The sequence below is a fragment of the Ascaphus truei genome, chromosome 9 (assembly GCF_040206685.1).
Source record: "Ascaphus truei isolate aAscTru1 chromosome 9, aAscTru1.hap1, whole genome shotgun sequence".
Classification (NCBI taxonomy): Eukaryota; Metazoa; Chordata; class Amphibia; order Anura; family Ascaphidae; genus Ascaphus; species Ascaphus truei.
This window is the reverse complement of record NC_134491.1, coordinates 30,557,634-30,580,931: the sequence shown is the minus strand read 5'-3', so window position 1 is coordinate 30,580,931 and position 23,298 is coordinate 30,557,634. Positions and strand designations below refer to the sequence as shown.

General features: G+C 43.2%; 1 protein-coding gene across 3 annotated transcripts in view; it reads right to left on the bottom strand.

Annotated features, from left to right (window-relative positions):
- Positions 1-23,298, bottom strand: part of RGS6 (regulator of G protein signaling 6) — a 277,140-nt gene that overhangs the window by 32,775 nt on the left and 221,067 nt on the right. For all 3 annotated transcript variants that reach the window (XM_075614222.1, XM_075614223.1, XM_075614224.1), the window contains 9 exons: positions 21,023-21,074; positions 15,463-15,527; positions 14,323-14,399; positions 11,731-11,812; positions 10,525-10,599; positions 9,109-9,207; positions 4,975-5,036; positions 2,455-2,565; positions 1,875-2,000 (listed from right to left, as the gene is read on the bottom strand). In XM_075614222.1, coding sequence (XP_075470337.1) covers positions 1,875-2,000; positions 2,455-2,565; positions 4,975-5,036; positions 9,109-9,207; positions 10,525-10,599; positions 11,731-11,812; positions 14,323-14,399; positions 15,463-15,527; positions 21,023-21,074 — 749 coding nt within the window. The remainder of the gene's footprint in view (positions 1-1,874; positions 2,001-2,454; positions 2,566-4,974; positions 5,037-9,108; positions 9,208-10,524; positions 10,600-11,730; positions 11,813-14,322; positions 14,400-15,462; positions 15,528-21,022; positions 21,075-23,298) is intronic.

The window sequence follows — 23,298 nt, the reverse complement described above, 5'->3', positions numbered from 1 at the left end:
CCGGGGGCTGGAGCGCCCGGGCAGGTATATCTACAGGTGCTGAAAACAGGAGAAGGGGGAGCAAAGGGACAGATCAACAGCAAATATTACATATATAGAATAAAATCACATATGGGTCAAAAATTACCTATCAGAGATGAATGGGGGATACAATGAATGAATGAATAAATAATAATTACCGGTAATAAAACTTACACGGCCGTGTAAGTTTTATTAATTATTATTTATTTATTCATTCATTCATTGTATCCCCACCCATCTCTGATAGGTCATTTTTGACCCATATGTGATTTTATTCAATACTGTATATGTAATATTTGCTGTTGATCTGTCCCTTTGCTCCCCCCTTCTCCTGTTTTCATTGCCTGTTTATCAAGGATCAGGGGTAGATCCTTTTAGGGGTAGAGCACTCGGCTGGTCTGTTCCGGTTATCATCACAATCTGGGGAACCACTGTGGGGAACCACTGTGCCTCCACCGATACTTTCTCATCTTTCCTGCCCACTTTGTTCTAGAGTTAGCGCCTGAGTCCTTTTTTTCACCATATCTTCAGGTGCACCAACAATACACAAGGGCAGCGCTGTCACACACTTGGGGTGGGATTAGCTATTGTGGCCTGGACCTGGGACACTGGTGCTCCTGCACCCAATTACTGTGGGGGGGATAATCCGCGGGTCGGTATATCTATATATATATTGTATTGTTATGTTGTATTGCTTCTGTTATAAGTTACTGTCCAGTAAATACTGTTACATATACCCTTGTGTGCAATTACTGACTGTATTGTCTTGGGAGGGGCTATCCCACTGTGTGAGGACCCTTCCCAGGTGGAGGCGCTGTTAGTATATTCATTACACACACCCCAGACTTCCAGTGGCGGAGGATCAGGCCTCCTGTTTGCCACTCAGGTAATAGCAGCACACGTGGTCTCCCTAGACACGGGGGGGGGGGGAAAGGGGGACTACACATGACAACGGAAAACAGTTTTCAGAGTGAAAGAACAAACTAAAACAAGGTTTCATGCACTATGGCAGGAGTGGCCAACCCCAGTCCTCAAGGGCCACCATGTTTTCCAGCTGCGTTGCAATACACCACCAGAGGGGCCACTGTTTCGATGGCCTCGACACCCCATCCTCCGGGTTATTTTTTCCCCAGGAGGAGGCTTGGTGCCCGGCATTGTACCTGCGGCTTCCGGTGGAGACAGGTTTAAATACCCTGTATTATACTCTCCGCAATTACTCTTTGACAAAGCGCCTGTTGGCATGAAACGCGTTAGACACCTTGCTTTTTTCTGCCGTGCAATACCTGGATATGCCAATAAAAGAATGTAACCAGCATTATGTTCTAGCCTTTGTTTTTCTTCCGACGGAACTGTGCACCTCCATCCTCCAGCTCTTCAGCTGGACACTTCGTTTGCATCATACCATAGGAAGCCCGCTCAAGGAGTCTGAATCACATTGGGTCTCGAGTAAATATACATTTAAGTGGATTCATGAACTAAGATCATTCCTTCTACATGAAAGTTTTTCATCTTTACTCTAAAAAAAATAGTTCAGATGTCATGGTGGGCTCTGGGGATGTGGACACTTTGGGGCTTGTTCTTACCTCTGTACCTTTCGTCTCTTTTTCGCATCATACTGATCACATTTAACTTTAACTGGGAGTAAACACATACTTTGTCTAATCAAGACATCTTATACGGACAATTACCATACTCTGCCCCTATTGTACATCATTTTCTTTTCTATTACATGGATTTGATTTCCACGTTCACATTGATATGCAGTATACACATCCTGAAAAAGGCTAACCTCTGAAGCACTGCACTTTAGGGATTTGTTTCCTCTCTGTTTTTTGGCAGAAGAAGGTACCCACCTGAGGTTTTCAGAACTGAACTCTGACTCCAGAAAACGAAGAAACTGCTCTCGTCCCACTGGGTCCTTGAGCACTTCCCCCAGAGAGAAGCCCCACCTCTTGACACGCTGCTGGCTCGGTTCTTTGCTTTCGGAAGTAGAAACAAAAACAGAGGCACTTTAAATATTGACCAGCAAATGTATCATAGAATTCTATGCAGTATCTATCGGGTCCCATTAACATGAATATCCCCCAATATAAAGCAATACTGGGGTATGACTCATACGTTCAAAAGTGTTTGTTGTGTGTGTACCCAGTAGTGACAATAAAGATGTTGGTAGCAGTTTACGCAATTACTGTAGAAAACCCTGACCTTTCCTGCCTACCATCATATGTGAGGGTCTCTGTGTATGAAGGCTCTTACTAAAGAGAGCAGTGTATGGGAGAAGGAAGACGAGGGGTGGGTGGAAGATTTCATTTTCCTAGCTAGCAAAGGAGGCTACCAACGTATTTATAGTCAGGGATCAGTTCTAATGAATGAATTAGCCTGGACTTGCTTTGCAACCCTCCTTCACAAAACAACCTATATGGCTTCTCATACCTTATTTCTGTATCCCAGAATGTTGCGTCATCAGCTATCCAGGGATTGGAGGGTTCAGGTGGGCTGAGAAAAGGATCATACTCCACATACTGTTCTGAATAAGCAATAAAGCTGTACGATGAGAGAAAAACAATGTATATCAGATTTCAAAGTAGTATTTGATAGGAAATAATATTTGTATTTTATTGCCTAATTAAATGACAGTAAAAATAACACAGATAATACAATAATAGCCATTAGAATGAACTATGAATACAACAAGAGGAATAAGGGAACACAGGTGCAATATGGGAATAAGAGTCTTAGCCATAAACGTAAACATTTGGTAGAATATCATTTGTACGGCAGAGTAGAAATAGGATTGTGCAGAGACAGACTGTATAAGCACACGTTAAAGCGACTACGTTTGTTTAGCAAGTAGATGCGTAATTATTAGTGTAGCACTACATTATCTCGTTGATATGATTGCTTTCAGTGTTTTAGAAGGGGGTGATATGGAGCCTATTTATAAAGAGACAATTAATCTTTTCCTGGAAAACTGATGCCTGGGGAAGCATTTTGGACGCGTCTAAGTGTCAATGTAACAAGGTAATTTGTATCTCTTTTGCCCGTGTGAGTCAGACAGACAGGGGGGCTGTGGGTTTGGTAACAGCAGGATGCTTATTACAATACGATTGATAACATTCTGCATAACTCTCCATTTTATGTTTTCACCAAGACTGACCTGGCGTTAGAACCTCCAACTAAAGATCTGGGTCAAATGAAAGGCAAGTTTTATAGCAGCTATTCTGTCTTTAGACGCACACTGTCAAATAACTTTATGCATAGCCCCAACAGGCTGACAGCTAAAACCTGATTGGGCGCGAGCTGAAGGTAAGTGGATGGGGAGCAGTGAGTGAAGAGGTTTTAGATTTAAGACCCTTTAATGTCAGATAAGCTAGCAATACAATGAAGAGAAGGTCTAAAAGCATATATGTTTATTTGTCTGCAGAAATGCACATATAATTGTATAATATAGGGCATGGCACTAGATCTTTAACCCCTGCAGTGCCCTATAGATGTGCAGCATACCTCATGAAGGGTTGCACCCTGCAGGCCCTTATGATGGGTTTTGCTGCGATTAGAGTAGCAATCCTCCCTATCAGGGAGCTCTCGGTTCCCGGACACATTCCAGTGAAGCTGCCTGGTTTAAATCTCCCTTCAGGGAAAACAACATTGGCGTCAAATCTCAATATGGAGTCGCAACATCATCAGTTGCAGCTTCCTATTGGACGACCATTAAAATCACCTTTGAAAAAGAAAGGGATACTGGTAACTTCACCGGTTAGTATTTCGGGATAAAAAAGGGGCGAGGGGTACTTTTGTGTGGGGTTGGGGGCGGAGAAATAGCCGCTTCAAAATAAATACAGTTGTGACCTGTAGTTTTGTTGATAACAGTTGCCACTTTGAGGCATACATATCAAGGCAAACGTGGAGCAAATGCAGGGCAAACAGATCTGTACATGGACCTAACTTATAAACATATAAAACCCAAGCGCTTTCTATATGAGTTTTTTCTTTCATATATCTGGTACAATCTGCCCCATATTCGCACTGCTGTTGCCTTTGATACATATTGGCCTTTGTATTTGAAATACTGCAGGATGCTATAAAATTCAGACAAAAGTAAAACAATAAATTTAGAATAAATCAAAAGAATGGACCGCTTGGTCCTTAAAGGTTACTGAAATATCACTTAAATAGATTACAATTTCTACTCAAACATACTGTTAAGCATGGCTAGAAACCACAATGAGGTGAATATATCAATTCCAACGCCTGTCAAATATGGCTAGTGGCAAAAGAAAAATATAGAAATGTGTCCTTTCCAAACAAACTAGTGATTCAAGAAGAGTTTACTCTAGAAATGTTTCAAGAAGAAGAATCCTTTGAAATGTTGAAAGTTCTGTACACTAACTATAATGTATTCAATGTACAGCCAGTCCTCGGTTATCCAACAGAATCCGTTCTGGAAGTAGTGTTGGATAGTGAAACCGTTGTAAAGTGCGTCCCATGTTAATCAGTGGCGGTGAGCGTTGGATAACGCATTCCGGCGTCGAAAAATGGCCCATAGGGTTGCATTGTAAAGCGTTGGATATGCCATTGGTTGGATAGCAAGGACTACCTGTCGGCTGTAATATCTTTTTGTGAACCAACATTAGAGTTCTTCATTGATTAAAAATGATAGTGTACAGAGTGTTGGAAACCTAATAGGTTTATTCTACTTGAATGATGTGCTGTTAATAGGGTACCATACAGTGTGATGCACAGTATTACTGTCATTGGTGTTTGGGACAACAGATGCTAAATAGTAATCTTATTGTGTCAATGTTTTGATCCTACATCAGGCATAATAATTATGCTATTTTGCATTGTTCCGCTTCAACATTCCGTAGTAATCTGACATGGGATTTGAAATTGAAAAGCCAGAAAATTACATCTGCGAAAAGATTAAGTAAATCTATATATTTAACATCTTACCTGTCGGCTACTTTGGACATTTTTAAACAATGTCGGTCTATTTGCACATTCAGGAAATTAATCTGAAAATCCAAGAAGAAGTTGTATTAACAGATCCACTAACAAAAACTTGCAAGATATAATGGGCACTGCTTGAAAATGTAATATGTATGAACTTAGAATACATTAAATTTGTGATCATTTATTTTTTGTGAGAGTCTTTTTTTAAACAAAAATAAATTAAACAGCCCCCAATTCGTTAGGCAGGGACCCTGTGGCAGCCTTCACTTAACTATAAGTTGTTCATTTATTCATTGTAAAATACATGTTAACGGTCTTAGCGCTGAGCTTTAGGGTTCATTCACATTTTTATCACAGCCCCCAAAATGCTGCACATTAGGGTACTGTTTACGCCACCCAATGAGCTATATGTACGCTCGCATATAGTGTTTGTATGGGCTTAATTATACGTAAAAAATCCAATCCTTATTTTTTATTATAATTATTTTGGCTATTTGCTCAAGTCAAATGTGGAGACTGTAAAGTCAGATATAGGGGCTTATTCTGTAAGGTGTGATAACGCAGATAACGTGCTATCGCATGAAAAGTGAGAGCTGCATCTCCCTGCACAGAGACAGCTGCATCTCCCTGCACAGCTCGTGCAGGCTATCTCCCTGCACAGAGAGAGCTGCATCTCCCTGCACAGAGAGACGCTGCATCTCCCTGCACAGAGACAGCTGCATCTCCCTGCACAGCTCTTGCAGGCTATCTCCCTGCACAGAGAGAGCTGCATCTCCCTGCACAGCTCTTACAGGCAATCTCCCTGCACAGAGAGAACTGCATATCCCTGCACAGAGAGACGCTGCATCTCCCTGCACAGAGAGAGCTGCATCTCCCTGCACAGAGAGAGCTGCATCTCCCTGCACAGCTCTTACCGGCGATCTCCCTGCACAGAGAAAGCTGCATCTCCCTGCACAGCTCTTACCGGCGATCTCCCTGCACAGAGAGAGCTGCATCTCCCTGCACAGCTCTTACCGGCGATCTCCCTGCACAGAGAGAGCTGCATCTCCCTGCACAGCTCTTACAGGCGATCTCCCTGCACAGAGAGAACTGCATATCCCTGCACAGAGAGACGCTGCATCTCCCTGCACAGAGAGAGCTGCATCTCCCTGCACAGAGAGAGCTGCATCTCCCTGCACAGCTCTTACTGGCGATCTCCCTGCACAGAGAGAGCTGCATCTCCCTGCACAGCTCTTACCGGCGATCTCCCTGCACAAAGAGAGCTGCATCTCCCTGCACAGATCTTACAGGCGATCTCCCTGCACAGCTCTTACAGACGATCGTGCTGTATTTATTTACATTTTAACATTGAAACTGGGGGTCTCCGGAGCTGACCTGCGTTACTTTCAGGTCCGGGAATCCCTTTCTTCCCGAGGTACAGGCCTCCATATCGGGTGCCGGTATCTCCTGCAAGTTTAAATGTCTCGCGTCACTGCTCACATGACCGGGACATTTAAACTTGCAGGAGATACCGGCACCCCATAACTGGGGCCTGTACCTCGGGAAGCAGGGGGTCCCCAGACTTTAAAGTCATGTGGTTTAGCTCTGGAGACCCCCAGCTTCAATCCTAGGAAGTAAAAATAAATTATACTCCGCCTGATGCAAATCACTAAGCCTATCCCACCACCCTTTAGGTGGCGCAAAAAAAAAAGGAGTTTTTAGCCGCGATTTGCATCTTGAAGCTACTTGAATAGCAGTTATTGTAAAAAAATGTGAGTTTCAGCGTTTTTTGATCTATCGCACGGTTTGTTTTTGCATGAATGATAATGCTTGTAAAAAAAGCCATTTACAGGCGATTTTGACATTCTATCACAGCTTTCTGAATAACTACACATGCAAAGTGGACTTAACAAGCGTTAAGTCACTTATCGCGGCTACTACAATAGGCTGTGTAGTCTCCATAAAGATGTGGATAAGGTTGCCAGGTGGCTTCTCCAAAAATAACTGGACCCAACGGTGAAAGGTGTGACGTGCTGGACACACACACACACACACACACACACACACACACACACACACACACACACACACACACACACACACACACACACACACACACACACACACACACACACACACACACACACACACACACTCCCTTTCACAGGCTCCATGCAGTTTCCTCCTCTCCTTGGCCCCAACCCCAAGCTCCTGACACCTACTGATTGGCCGCATTACCCAGCAGCAGCCAATCAAGATGGAGGAATCTGCCCAGCCCCCTAGCAACAGCCCTGCTCTCTCCATGCTCGGGAAATCCCGCGGCCCCCCAAGTCGGTCGGGTTACTATGTCCAGATAGGTAATACCGGACGCATACATCTCCAGTATTACCTCCATTTTTTTTACTGGACAGAGTGTCTAAATACAGAATAGTCCGGTTCAAAACTGGACACCTGACAACCCTAGCGCCTGGAGTCTCTTCAATGTTTATATATATATATATATATATATATATATGAAGTACTGTACATGGATTTAACTGCTCATTGGAATAAATCAATGTTGCTGTGTATGCTCAGAATCTATATACAGTACATGCAACAACAACACGGAATAATGGATCAGTTCAAGAGGAAATCTCTATATTTTGAAGAAAATAAAGATTATACATGTGATGGAGCATCATGTTAATATAAATATTAAAAAATGGCTTTTTCATCCACTCCATCTCCATCTTTTTGGTGAAACATTTATTGATATTTTCCCACCACTCACATTTCTTAATCATATATACACTGAGGGAGTGAGGTGTCGGGTTTCCTTGGTTCTGTACTTAAACAAAAATAGATTATAGATTAAAGTCGTGGGGCCGATTCAAGTCCTGCTTACAAAATATCTCCCCTGCCCGAGATCCCTGATTTAATAGGTCAGAACTGGGAAACGTGTAGAACAGGCCTGCACAACACGCGGCCCGCCTGCACTCCTTATGCGGCCCGCCTGCACTTCTTGTGCGACCCGCGGCGGCTTTCCCCGTCCTCCCTCTCGAGCCTCCTCTCCCGCCCGTGAGCCCCCTCCTCTCGAGCCCCCCCTCCTCTCCCGGCCGCGAGCCCCCCCTCCTCTCCCGGCCACGAGACCCCCCTCCTCTCGAGACCCACCTCCTCTCCCGGCCGCGAGCCCCCCTCCTCTCGAGCCCCCACTCCTCTCCCGGCCGCGAGCCCCCTCTCCTCTCAAGCCCCCCCTCCTCTCCCAGCCGCGAACCCCCCTCCTCTCGAGCCCCCCCTCCTCTCCCGCCCATTGGGGGGAGGTGAGGTGCAAGGGGGGGGGTGAGGTGCAATGGAGGGTGAGGTGCAAGGGGGGGTGAGGTGCAAGGGGGGGTGAGGTGCAAGGGGGGGAGGTGCGGGAGGGGAGGTGAGGTGCAAGGGGGGGTGAGGTGCAAGGGGGGAGGGGAGGTGAGGTGCAGGGAGGGGGGGGAGTTGAGGTTCAGGGAGGGGGGGAGGTGCAGGGGAGTGAGTGAGGTGAGGTGCAGGGGAGTGAGGTGAGGTGCGGGGCAGAGGTGCGGGGCAGAGGTGAGGGGCAGGGGGGGAGGTGAGTTGCAGGGGGGGGAGGTGAGGTGTAATGGGGTGATGTGAGGTGAGGTGCAGGGGGGTGATGTGAGGTGCAGGGATGTGATGTGAGATGTAGGGGGAAGAGTGAGGTGAGGTGAAGGGGGGTGGGATATGTGTGTGGTCTGCAAGGGGGTATTGTGTGTTATGTGGAGGGGAGTATTGTGTATGGGTGAGGGGGAGAGATGGGGGTGTGAGATAGAGGGTGAGTCTCGCAAAGGTTGATGATGAGGGGTGCAGGGAGAGATATGATGATGAGGGGTGCTGGGGGAGATATATGAAGATGAGTGCTGGGGGAGATATGAGGATGATGAGGGGTGCTGGGGGAGATATGAGGATGATGGGGTGCTGGGGCAGATATGAGGATGGCGAGGGGTACTGGGAGAGATTTATGAGAGGTGCTGGGGGAGATATGATGATGATGATTTTACCCGTGCGGCCCGAATCTGTTTTCATTGGAGCAGTTCGGCCCTTCTCGCTTTACAAGATGTGCATGCCTGGTGTAGAACTACAGTTTTCAATATATTTATTACAGAGGCGGCTTGAGGCACCAACCTGTTTCCGCAAGTCATCTTTTGTCGTTTTTCTAATCACGTGAGAAGCCATGTGTACTGGGCTCTGTGACTGCGAATCCTCCGACACTCCGTATACTGACTGAATAAATATATAAGGAAACAGAAAGCAGGAAGAACAAGGTCATTAAACGGGGTAATAAACATTTTAGGAGATTATGGGAACAACTCTGCATTTTTCAACCTTTTTATTTTTGCACAAGTAACACCTATTTTTATGATCCAGTAGCTAGGTATACTAAGGTCGCTACAAGACTGGTTAGACACTGAAATAAAATACCTAATTATTACTACATTATTAATTTATGAATACAGGGGCATGGTATTAACAGCATTCGGAAATGTAGTTATAGTTTACTACGTGCCAATATTTTGGATGCAATTCAAAATCCCTCTCCCTCTCTCTCTCTGATGGGTGTGTAGGTGGTTGTGAAACACTGGAATAAATAATAGGAGTACAGAAAATGAATAAACTTGTTGGTACGGATGATAACCTACATTTATAAGTAAATGATACAGTTTTATATCCAGATGCAGTATTTTTATTGGGGTTTTCATACACGTTATAATAAAACACAGCACAACAGTACAAAAGAATAGGATTACAGAACAAAAATACGGACATATTTATACACAAAATTAAATATTAATGTTAAGCACCCAACTTTAAAGGCTAAACGTAAGACATGTAACCCCCTGTGGGATTACTATGTTCCTTTAGGGGGAATAGGGAAATAGGCCTATAGGATTCCGGGATTGTCGGATTGTGGAGGTTGGTGCTGGTAGCAGCTCTCTTCAGCTGCCAGGGATCACGTAAAGGCCGCTGTTTAAAGATCTCGGGCCATGCGGGCCAATGGGAAGCCATGACGTCATCGGTGCGGCTTCCTATTGGCCCATGTGACATGGGAGCGTTAAACTTTAAAGTCCTGATTGCTCAGCAGCTACCGGCACCTACTACGGAGGTATGTATCTCTGGGCATAGGGGGTCCCCGGAGCTCAAATTAGTGGGGTTCAGCTCCGGGGACACCCTGCTTCAATGCTACATATATATATATATATATATATAAAAAAAATTGCAAAAAAATGTGCTGGCTTGGATTGCTCCTTTAATGATCTATAAACAGCTCTTATAAAATTCCCAATGGGAGCCACACCTAGGACCCATTGCAAAACGGAATTGATTTAACATCAATAATTCTGTGAAAACTTTTAGAAGAGGTACTGACGATGCATGTGATCCGGAAGAAACAGGCAACAGAACTACGTCTTACGCACTTAATGATTTGGTGCATGAGAAGAAGAAAAAAACGAAACCTTTTGGTTGCTGCAGAAGCCAGAAATGCATCTCTTCCGAAGCGAACAGAATAAATACATTCTGTGACCGTTTAGTAAAACACACCTTTTTGACCTTTTGAGGATTCTTCATTCGACGACACTTTCTGATGTCCATTTCTGTAGTGTTCACACAGCCAGGCTGCGGAGACAAAGGCAAAAGAAACGCACGCCAGTTATCACAGAGCATCAGTATCAACTTCTTACCAGCGGCATCCGGCAAGAGCAGCGTGATGAAGATCAAGTCTCTGAGATAAAGCAACACGTATGAAATTAAGTTCAAAATAGATTATTATGGAGACTTTTATATACCACCCATATTAATTCACATCTGCACTTACTGTATGTAAATTATAAATATATCAGAAGAAACTAAAGATGGTTGGGAGTAGGCACCAGTGCTAAGTATTGTACAGTATTACATTGCAGCATGTTATTTTTCTGGGGTGTTAAATAAGCAGTAAATAACAGAGCACTATATACGCTTTTGCATGTGCAATTGCACTTGATATGGGTTGAAAATCACTTTTATTAGTCTTTCCCACTTTATAAACACTGCAAATGTTCTACTTATTATTTTGTCCTCGTCACATCGCAAATGCGCACATGCAATCGTCACAACATATCTCAGTATCTGACGTCTGTCACAGAAAGCCCTGTGATTTCTCTCTCGCTGTAATAATATGCCGTTTTGCTCTGATGAGTTCCTGTCACTGCCCAATGCAAATCTGTTGCAGCATAAAGATCAAACTGTTCGTGTGGTAAATTGGCATGTTTGAAAGCTTTAAAAAAAAAAAAGCTATCAAATCTGACCTTTCCCAAATATGCATTACAGTATGTAGCGGTCCAGGGAGATCTGGTCGCGGCCTCATCTCGGCACCGGAACACTCCGTCACCAGCCGCATGGCTGCTAAGGTAAGCGACTAACCTTACATCCTACCCTAACCACTAAAACCCCATAAATTAACCTCATGCCCTAACCGCTAAATCCCCTAAATGAACCTCCTACCCTAACTGCTAAAACCCCTAAAGATAACCCCCTACCCTAAAGTTAACCCCTTATCCTAAAAGTAAAACTAACCTCCTACCCTAAAACTTATAAACTAAACAATTGAAACCACCCCCCCCCTCCCACACTGGTACAGTATCTGAAAGTGCAAGATTGGTGAGAAAAAGATACGGTATGACCTCAAAGATCTGCAGTCTATAGCGTGGGGTAAATATGTTCAGTCCCGCTGTGCAGTGTCTGCCCTGGGTGGACATGAAGCCTTACCACTGGTCGGTGCACATCCCAGAACCCTCTCTCTTGACTGTCCAGAATTTTCCTTTCAGTTTTATCTTTTTTTCTGTCAATTCTGAAAATGAATAAATATGAAAAAAGTTTTTGTACATGATTTTTTTTGTACATTCATTTATGCGCATATGGAGCAAAGCATAGATACAGTTTTTTTTTATTGACATCTGCAGAGAATAGTGCATGAGAGTCCCACATTTGCATGCATCATAACGCATTCATTATTTTCACGTTTTGCCAGCAAAAGGTATTGCACCTTACTAAATATTCTGGGGGGAAATGTGTCAATAACTGTCCTTCTGTGTCTCCATCACATGAAAAGGCTGAAACCTGTACCAATCATATGAGGCTAAATCCTTTAATCTACCAGCTGCAAAACAGCTGCAAACCTGATATAAAGAAATTACTCCGCATTTATTAAAGTATAATGTCCCATAATATACTGTGAGTATTTTTGCTTTAATAAATACGGTGTAGTTTTGCAGCCGGAAGACTTTGATACATACTGTATACTTATATTTCGGTCACAACAGGAGTAGAAATTCCAGGCCAGGCTTTGTGTCTGCCCTGCTGCAGCCAAGCTAATCAGCTGCATCCAGAGCTCTGCCTACAAATTCACAGGTGTTTCGTCTGGGTTTACAGCTGAGCAGAAACGGTCACTAACCACTCATACTCCTTCTCAGACATTCTGCTTTATTTAGGGAGTAATATTAATATAGTCTAAGGTCGTTATCAGACGATAACTCCCAGTTTTTGGCCGATAACAGCCACTGTGGGATAATATTGAATTAAGCCCTTAGTCTGCAGCCCTACATACACTACAGCAAGTAAGAGATATGCCAAAGCTATCTAAATCAATAAACCGCTAAGAAACATCTTTAACTATTTCTAGCCTACAAAAATAATTTCATCAAGTTTAAAAAATGTGAAGCAAGTTCCTTAGACAAGTAAGAAAGGGATCGGCACATCAATAAATCCTATGATTACTTTGGCAAACTTCTAAGGCTAAGGCCTGGGACATAGTAAAGAATTTTGTGCTGCTGCTCGCTCTACCAGGAGCTTTTTGCTGTCCTGGCAGAGGAGACAGCAAGCGCGCTTGGGAGGTGGGTATCACTGTGTGTGTGTGTCACTTGGTAGCTGTCAGTGTGTGTGTGTGTGTCATTGGGTAACTGTGTGTGTCACTTTGAAGTGGTCTGTGTGTTTGTGTGTCACTGGGGAACCGGTGTGTGTATATGTGTGTGTGTATATTATATAATATTTTAAAAATTAAAAAAAAAGACATGTGAGAATAAATTATTTATTAACATTGTGCAACTTTGATAAATATACACACACACACACACACACACACACACACACACACACACACACACACACACACACACACACACACACACACACACACAGTGACACACACAGTGACACACACACAGTGACACACACACACACACACACACAGTGACACACACACACACACACACAGTGACACACACACACATAGTGACACACACACACACAGTGACACACACACACACACACACACAGTGACACACACACACACACACACACACACACACACACACACACACACACACACACTCACACAGTGACACACACACACACACACACAGTGACACACACACACACACAGTGACACACACACACACAGTGACACACACACACACAGTGACACACACAGTGACACACACACAGTGACACACACACACACCTCTGTGCTGCATCTACTCTGTCTGGTCTGGTGGCACTGCTATCTCAGAACACCGACACAGTAGGTAAAATGCCGGCTGCAGCCCCATTGGATGGGAGTGGTCACGTGACCGCTCCTCCGCTCCCCCAAGCGGCAAATTTTCAAACTTGCCTGTCTCTTCATATTTTCTCAACCTCCGCACGCATCAGCACGCATGCGGAGGGAGAAACTATAGCCGCGCTGATTACAGATGCAGGGGCTTTGTGCATCTGTTCAGCGCGGCTCAGCTCGCCTCAGCGACGCTGATTCCACTATGTCCTAGGCCTAAGTTAGAATACCTACTACTAAAGCTAAAATGTATATAACAAGAAGCACTAAAACAGAAAGACGTTGTGGGTTATATTTATCAGAGTCTCCCGGCTGCAAAACTGGAACCACAAGAATGGCACCAGATGTATCAAAGGAAAGAATCCTTCCGTTTCCTACTTCTTTTGTAAAATAACTGATTTGTGCTCCAATTTTGCCCTAGTTTTGCAGTCAGGACACTTTGATAAATAAACCCCATATATCTTCTAGTAGCTAAGCAAAACTGTACTGTATATTGAAATACTGCAGGATTACCTACATTTCCTAGAACCTGCAATATCGCTTCAGTAAAATGTGTTGGAGCAACGTGGAGGAGAGAGATTAGCAACCCCAGTATCTGAAAGATCATAGGGGAGGCTTCATCCAGCAATGGATCGACAAGGGCTGAAGATGATAGTGAGACATATATCTCACTATCATCATGATTTATGTATGAAATATGACTAACATTTCTGCCCCATGACTCCCATAGGTTTCGTGTCACTAGGCACACTTACTTGACTTGCGCCTCTGCTTGCATAAAGATGAATTCCCACTTCCTTGCAAATGCTCGCTGCAGTCTTGCTAAATTTTCCTGGCAAACAGTAAATCAAGGGAAAGAAAAAGAATTGTTTCGGATATAAAAAATGTATTCTCTTCTATGCGCAGTCAAAGCAACATCATAGGTACTTGAGCTTCTCATATGGTGCACTTACTCATAAAGTCAAAGCTGAAATGAAGGAATATTATATTATTTTAATTAAGACATACCTAGTTTTTGTTTTAATTGCTGCATAATGCGTCAATGCCTTTACAATGGCGGCACTGATCTTCAGATGTAATAAAGAGTATTTGCTTGGTTTTATGTCATATTTAAGTTTGCTTACTTTTCTGCAATATCCGCCGTTAGTGGCAAAGACAAACAAACAGGAGAGATGCAGTGAATTCTGAAAGGGGATCATCACGAAATACTTAGGGGACCACTGCTGCTTTTGGGATCACAGTTTAAATTACCTGCCACATCCTACATGTGTTTTTGTTTACATAAATCAGAAGTGCAGTATTAGATAATACTAACTGCATTTTTTTAATCTCTCCCCTCCCACCCACCACTCTTTATGCCCTTATTAATGAGTTGTAATGTATTAAGCTTCCTTGGGTTTCTATAGCAACTATTTAGGAAGCCACTGCACTTCCTCTTTTGAAGCCATATTGGATGCCCGTGGAAACAGGATCTTTGCGATTGATCATGGAAAAACAGATCGTTCAGGCAGCGTAGATAATTACCTTGCGCTAAAGGTATACTGTACAACTGCTGCATTTATTCCAACAAAAATATGGCCAGAGCCAATGCCACGTTAACATCCCCAGCAGTTGTTCATATACTATTTACATTGTATTTCTTGCTTTTTAAGACCCTAGCACAAACTGGTATTCCCTGAGACACATTTATATTGCACTGGTTGTGGTGCAAATACGACCATTCTTTGAAATAATAACCAGATTGTATGAAATAACAGAGGGAGACCTTTTCCTGTCTAATTACCATTCCGAAATGCTACAAGTAGACGCCAAGTGGTTTGTTTGTGTAACATGAGTCATGTCACTTTCCTTTCAATGCCCTTTTTTCCTACAGAGTGTGATCTTGGTATACCTACGGCTTCATAATCTGCTAGCTCCAGTCTTGCTTTGTTCTGCATGGTTCTCTTGCATAGATAGATAGCTGAAGAGAAAAGGAATATGTAACAATGTATCAATTATGTTTCTAGCCTAGGATGTATTTCTTACAAGTATTTTGGTGCTTACCACTTTGCTGCCGGAAGAGTGTGCCGCGCTTCTCAAATGGTTTATTGGTAAAATCCATAATACTCAAAAAATAAAATAAAAGCTACAGTTGTTGGAGCCTCCCAGAGACACCGGGTTGTATTTCTACGTTTTTTGGGGTTGATAAAAATGGCTGCCATTTGAACCACTCAAAAAATAACGGCCCGGGTTAACAAATTAGATACAAATTATAGGTGTGTGTCTATTTATATATGTGTATTAATGGATGTTTCAGTGTCCTGATTGCTACCCATCCTGAGTCCAGTTTCTCTGTACTGTCATTACTTAAAAGGAGATGTCACTTATTCCTCATTGGACACTTTTCACACAAACTATTACTGTAGTAACAAATGTACTTTCAGCTGCATACTCTCTCCCAAGTCCCCATGCACACCGTCATGCTACAAACTGGATATAATCTTTGACTTGCTGTACAACTGCCATACCTGAAGAAGAAATTCTATAAAACACATTTAATTAATAGACAATTAGACAAAACATCCTAGGTATAAAAAAAAAAGAAGGAGAAACAGCAAGCAGGCGCCTCTGGGCTTCTAGATGACCGAAAAGATAGAAATGAAAAATCGGTGAACAAAGCATAGATTTATTAGGAACCAGCAGCACCTTGGCAGGTTACTGTGGAGCAGTAGCGCAGTTCAGGCCTTAAAGCAGCAACCCCACCCCCAGAAATTACGTTTTAACATAGCCCGATAGATGATATTGTGCAGATCTATTTTAACTTTTCATTTTTTTCAGTCTTTATTTTTGGCCGGGTTTTCATCGGTTACATTTTTCACTGGCATCAGCTGTTACCAACACACCCTTTGTTATGTTAATGAGGGTAAATAGCAGCAGCCATTTTAACTTCCCATTGAGGCAAGTTTTCGGCAACTGACACCTTTAGAATTCAACTACAGAATAGAAAAAGAACAACATTGCTAAACACAGCAGTAAAAGGGCATCACAATGGTAAATAAAAGATGTAATGTTATGGTTAGTAGACCGGATTTCTGCTTTAAATGGAAAAACTGGGCTACACGTCCGTTTAGCTGCTAGCAGGAATAACTTGCCGTGTCGGACAGGGAAATGGAAGCTCAGTAGAGGGCAACATATTACAGCGGCCCAATATAAAGCCATAAAGGTAAAAACAGTTGTTACAATAGGACCAGTACTCATGTACTGTAGGTCCCCATGGTACGCAAAGCGTTTACAACATAATGTAATAGTGTGTAGTATTGTTTATGTATTTACTTTGTAATGCACTGCATGTGGTAGTTTTTTTTTTAACTTTACCCACCCATAGGGGCCTGAACACCATAGTATATGCAGGGTTTACAGGTACCTGTGGGAGGGGCAAGTTAGTTAGTGATAGGGATGTTAGAATAGGAACTGCAACATTGACCTCTTATTTGACCTTAGGAGACAGCTTGGCAGAGGGGTCCCTGTCATGATGTAAACTTGGGCGGGTAAGGCAGAGATGGCCGACCTGACTGGGAGTTGGAGCCAGAATTTACCTGTCTCATTGTCAAAGGGCCAGTAACACTGACAGAGTGTAACCTGACCGTGTCAGTGTATCATGCCATTAGGTTATGCTTTGTGTCAGTGCGTTGTGCCGTCTGGCTACATACTCTGTATCAGTGTGTAGTGCCGCCAGGTTATATAACTTGACGGCAGTATACACTGATAAAGTATACAGCCAGTAGCACTGACACAGGACATAACATGACAGCAGTATACACTGACACAGGACATAACATGACAGCAGTATACACTGACACAGGACATAACATGACAGCACTATATACTGACAGGACATTACATGACAGCACTATACACCGACACAGGACATAACATGACAGCGCTATACACTGACACAGGACATAACATGACACAGGACATAACATGACACAGGACATAACATGACAGCGCTATACACTGACACAGGACATAACATGACACAGGACATAACATGACAGCGCTATACACTGACACAGGACATAACATGACAGCACTATACACTGACACAGGACATTACATGACAGCGCTATACACTGACACAGGATATAACATGACACAGGACATAAAGTATATAGCCAGTAGCACTGACACAGGACATAACATGACAGCAGTATACACTGACACAGGACATAACATGACAGCACTATATACTGACAGGACATTACATGACAGCACTATACACCGACACAGGACATAACATGACAGCGCTATACACTGACACAGGACATAACATGACAGCGCTATACACTGACACAGGACATAACATGACACAGGACATAACATGACACAGGACATAACATGACAGCGCTATACACCGACACAGGACATAACATGACAGCGCTATACACTGACACAGGACATAACATGACAGCGCTATACACTGACACAGGACATAACATGACACAGGACATAACATGACAGCGCTATACACTGACACAGGACATTACATGACAGCGCTATACACTGACACAGGACATAACATGACACAGGACATAACATGACACAGGACATAACATGACAGCGCTATACACTGACACAGGACATTACATGACAGCGCTATACACTGACACAGGGTATAACATGACACAGGACATAACATGACAGCGCTATACACTGACACTGGACATAACATGACAGCGCTATACACTGACACAGGACATAACATGACAGCGCTATACACTGACACTGGACATAACATGACAGCGCTATACACTGACACAGGACATAACATGACAGCGCTATACACTGACACAGGACATAACATGACAGCGCTATACACTGACACAGGACATAACATGACACAGGACATAACATGACACAGGACATAACATGACAGCGCTATACACTGACACAGGACATAACATGACAGCGCTATACACTGACACAGGACATAACATGACAGCGCTATACACTGACACAGGACATAACATGACAGCGCTATACACTGACACAGGACATAACATGACAGCGCTATACACCGACACAGGACATAACATGACACAGGACATAACATGACACAGGACATAACATGACAGCGCTATACACTGACACAGGACATAACATGACACAGGACATAACATGACACAGGACATAACATGACAGCGCTATACACTGACACAGGACATAACATGACAGCGCTATACACTGACACAGGACATAACCTGACAGCGCTATACACTGACACAGGATATAACCTGACAGCGCTATACACTGACACAGGACATAACATGACACAGGACATAACATGACACAGGACATAACATGACAGCGCTATACACTGACACAGGACATAACATGACAGCGCTATACACTGACACAGGACATAACCTGACAGCGCTATACACTGACACAGGATATAACATGACAGCGCTATACACTGACACAGGACATTACATGACAGCGCTATACACTGACACAGGACATAACATGACACAGGACATAACATGACAGCGCTATACACTGACACAGGACATAACATGACAGCGTTATACACTGACACAGGACATAACATGACAGCGCTATACACTGACACAGGACATAACATGACAGCGCTATACACTGACACAGGACATAACATGACAGCGCTATACACTGACACAGGACATTACATGACAGCGCTATACACTGACACAGGACATAACATGACAGCGCTATACACTGACACAGGACATTACATGACAGCGCTATACACTGACACAGGACATAACATGACACAGATTACAAGTGGGGTGGGGGGGGGGAACAGGTTGTGACATGGGGGAATTGTGTGTTATTGTTGGGGACAGTGGGACAAGGGTTGACTGGAGGGACAAGGGGGGCAGTGCTGCTTGGTTGCCCACTAGGGGTTGCTGGTCCATAGGAGCTCAGGAGAGGAGTTGGTAACGGGGCGCTCTGGCTTCTCCTCTTCCACGCCTCCATGGCCTCTCTGGCCTCCTCCATGGCCTCTCTCGCCTCCATGGCCTCTCTGGTCATTTTGTGGTAATAACTCATTCGCATGCTGGATTGAATATGCTGCATTCAAAATATCGCAGCCAAATCACTGCACTAAAAAGCCTCTTATCATGGCTTTACCACGGGCAGTGCAGCGGTTCCCAAATCCAGTCCTCAAGGAACACTAACAGTGCGGGTTTAGAGTATACCCCCTGCTTCAGCACAGAGTGTTCAGTCAAAAGTGATTGGATCACCTGTGCTGAGAGGATAGCCTTACATCTGCAGTTAGTGGCCCTTGAGGACTGCATTTGGGAACCTCTGCTTTAGTGAATAGGTCAGTAGGAAAAATTGGGAATATCCCGATACGGTCAATTTGTTTCAATATAGACTTTTACTGAATCTGGAGTAGTCTATACTGTAGATAAATGCCCATACAGTACATACAAACACATGCATAGTGTTCTGTCTCCAGTTGTTTAGATCTTTCTTCTCCCCGTCACTTGGATCAGTCCTCTCTTATTCCGTCAGGGTAGCCTGCATGTACTTCCTTTTAGCGTTTGCCGCTTCCTGTCCTGTCTCTCCCCACTGCTCCCTGTGATAGTATTGTGTTTCTTACCTAGTTCTTATTTTTATACATCCCCATAAGTTTTCCCTTTAATTCTGTTCATGTGCCCACAATAAAGCACCAGAGATTCAAAGCAGGCTGCATTTTGTATAGAAGAAGGAATGGAGTTAAATACCCATCTCGCTTATTAAGCCACAGTAAGCCTGGGATAGAACACAGACTTAGGCCTGTAATATAGAGTGCGCTGTTACTCTGCCGCGCGCATGCGTGCGTCAACCACAATTGACTATGGGAGGCTGACGTTGATACAGTTGAGACGCGCGCACGGCCGGGAGTGGTGGCGTGACAGACCAGAGAAAGTACAAGAGAACTGTATTTTCGTGCTGTCGCCATGTGACGCTATGAACCAATCACCAGCGGCCTAGCACAGAGACATCATAGCCACGCCCCCTAGCAGCGCGCATCACTGCTTACAACGCCGGCGCCACGTGCAACACCGTGCACGCGTTCTCACACACTATTACAAGTCTTATGTATATATTGATAGACAGAGCAAACTGTCTATCTCTGTAACCGCACTAAGAGACAGAACGCTATGGGCATTAAGACAGTCTCCTGAGTCGCCAGTAGGAGCCATTGGAAAGGATGCTATTTGCATATGCAACGGCTTTGTGATGTTAATGATATTGTGAACTGTTGCAAAATGGATGCACATGAAGTACTCAGAAACTAACCTTTCAGAGACAAATTCAAAATACAAGAAGGACACAATATAATTGAATGCTGAAACGTCTGTGGAAGTCTTAGAGCTTGATGCACGATCCACAGAGACTAGATGGTACCGTATGTAGTATGTATTAGTTACTTGGGCCAATGCTCACCATAGTCTGTGTTTTCTGGTTCCCAGCAGTTTGACGGCCAAAAATAGGGAGCCTGCAAAAAAAAAACATATGGAAAAATAAAAGGAAATATCTGTAGTTATTATTTATAAGTTCATGTTGCAACGATGCTATAATATTCATAAAGGTTTAGAAACCTAGTATTTGATATACATTAATGATAGCAATAGGAGGGGAGAATTTTTCAAAGGAAGGGGTATGGTAGAACAAAAAGGTTATGTTCTGTAGTTTTCTGTGCAGAAATGAGAGGAAGGGCTATGTCACTGAAAGGGTAGTGGTTGCAGAGAAGGGAATCCCAGAGGAGATGGTGGAAGTTAATACAGCAAAGGAATTCAAAGCTGCATGAAGTATCAAGTATACTCTAAGTAGAAAAAGGCCAGGAAGCGAATGTGTTCTGCGACTTCACAGCAGGTATGGAAATGGGCAGGCAAAGGAGACTTAGCAATGCAATTTCTATATTTCTATGACTAAAAAAACGTTTCCTTCTTGAATTTGAAGCAACCACCCCAGATTTAGGATACTAAGCGGTGCGAAACTAGAAGACACAGGATGGCCTTGAATCGTAGGGCGTCCTGCAGCGGGGTAAGGTTTCTATGGCTTTCAACCGTTTAGTGAATATGGGCATTGTGTGGGAGACTGTAGAGTTAGAAACCCTACTGACAACATCACAAACTCAAGATGGGAACAATATAGGAAAAGTAATGATGTCACATGCACATGTGAGTAATACAGTAACTCATTCACATACAGTAAGTGGCTACATATAAATGGAGCACAGCAAGGCAATTCAATGAAAATAAAAGGTATGGGGGTGTCAACTGAGTCCATCATCCCCCATTTATACAAATTCTATTATCCATAATCATGCACATTTTATAGCTATAGTTTACTTCAAAAGCACTTTGTTGTTTTTTTAATGCATTAGAAAACAAGCAAGAGGTACAGTACTTTGTAGAAGTTTTAGAATTAAGAAAAACACAAAGAAGCACATCTATATCACCTATTTATTCATATATTCATTTTAATTTTAAAAAAGATGCAATCCTAGCACCTTTACTGTTCAGTGCTGACGGCAGTGTTGTTATGCTCATCACACTCATTCATGTTTTTATTCTTTTCATTGCTACAGTATTTGTTCGTATGAATATGCGCCTTCACTGAAAAGAACAAGCACATTTCCCAGGGCTATTTATTTTTGAATGATATGTTTAATGCTTTGAATGGAAGCAAGGCTCACACTAAGAAAACAAATTCAGGAGATATAAAACAGACAGAGACGTAGAGCAAAAGATACAAAAAGATATTCCCGTGAGATTTCCTATTTCTCGGAAATTAGCAGAACAGTTCAGAGGCGTAACACAACCTGGACTTGTAAACCTTGCTCCAATATAAAAACAATCTAGATATAAAGGTAACAAGAAGGGAAAGTATAGAAGCCCATATTTATGAAGAAGTGCTACTCCATAAGACACTCTTGTCTCCCTCGCCTTCCTCTGAACCCAACAATCTGGTCAACTCTTACAACTCTTTCCTCCACTCTTGATGTATGTGCCTCTACTTGGCTCCGGCACACCCATCCCTCTAACCCACGGCCTTGGATACATTCACAAACCCTTGCACTCGATTCTCTGAACGCCTATGTTTTAACAGAAGCCAAACATTACTTTTTCTCACTCAGCAAAACCGTCACATTCAGAGAGTTTGCCTCAAAAACATGCTCGGTTAAATGGCCTCTGAGGAAAGATGTGGAAAACAATGTTTGTTTTTGGTTGTGTTGATTATTTTTAATTTAGAAATTGGAATGGGTGCCTTGGGCAAATGCAACTTGTTTGTACAGTGTTTGGAAAACTCTAATAATGTATGACACATTTGTTGTGTCAAAAAGTAAAATCACAATGTCTTCAGCTAAAGTGTAACCTGCTTCCTGTGAGTTCCGTTAAGAAAGCTTGAAAAATAATATATAGAAAAAAGTGTAAACAATCATTGCACTTACAAGTGAAGAATTGGTGAATGTCCTTCTTCCTTACTCCATTGTATCACCAACTTCTGCGTCATCTTCCTCCATTTGCTCAAGCTGATAATTTTCCAGTACAAAGGCCATGCCCTTACTCACAGCTACGTATGTTGTGGAAAATACAGCACATTGCTACAATTTCACAGATAATAGCTGGAGCATAAATAAGTACTTCACCAGAACTGTCAAGGCAACCTTTCTCACTGGGTGCATTCTAAGGCTGAGGCCATAGAGGGGATAGCAG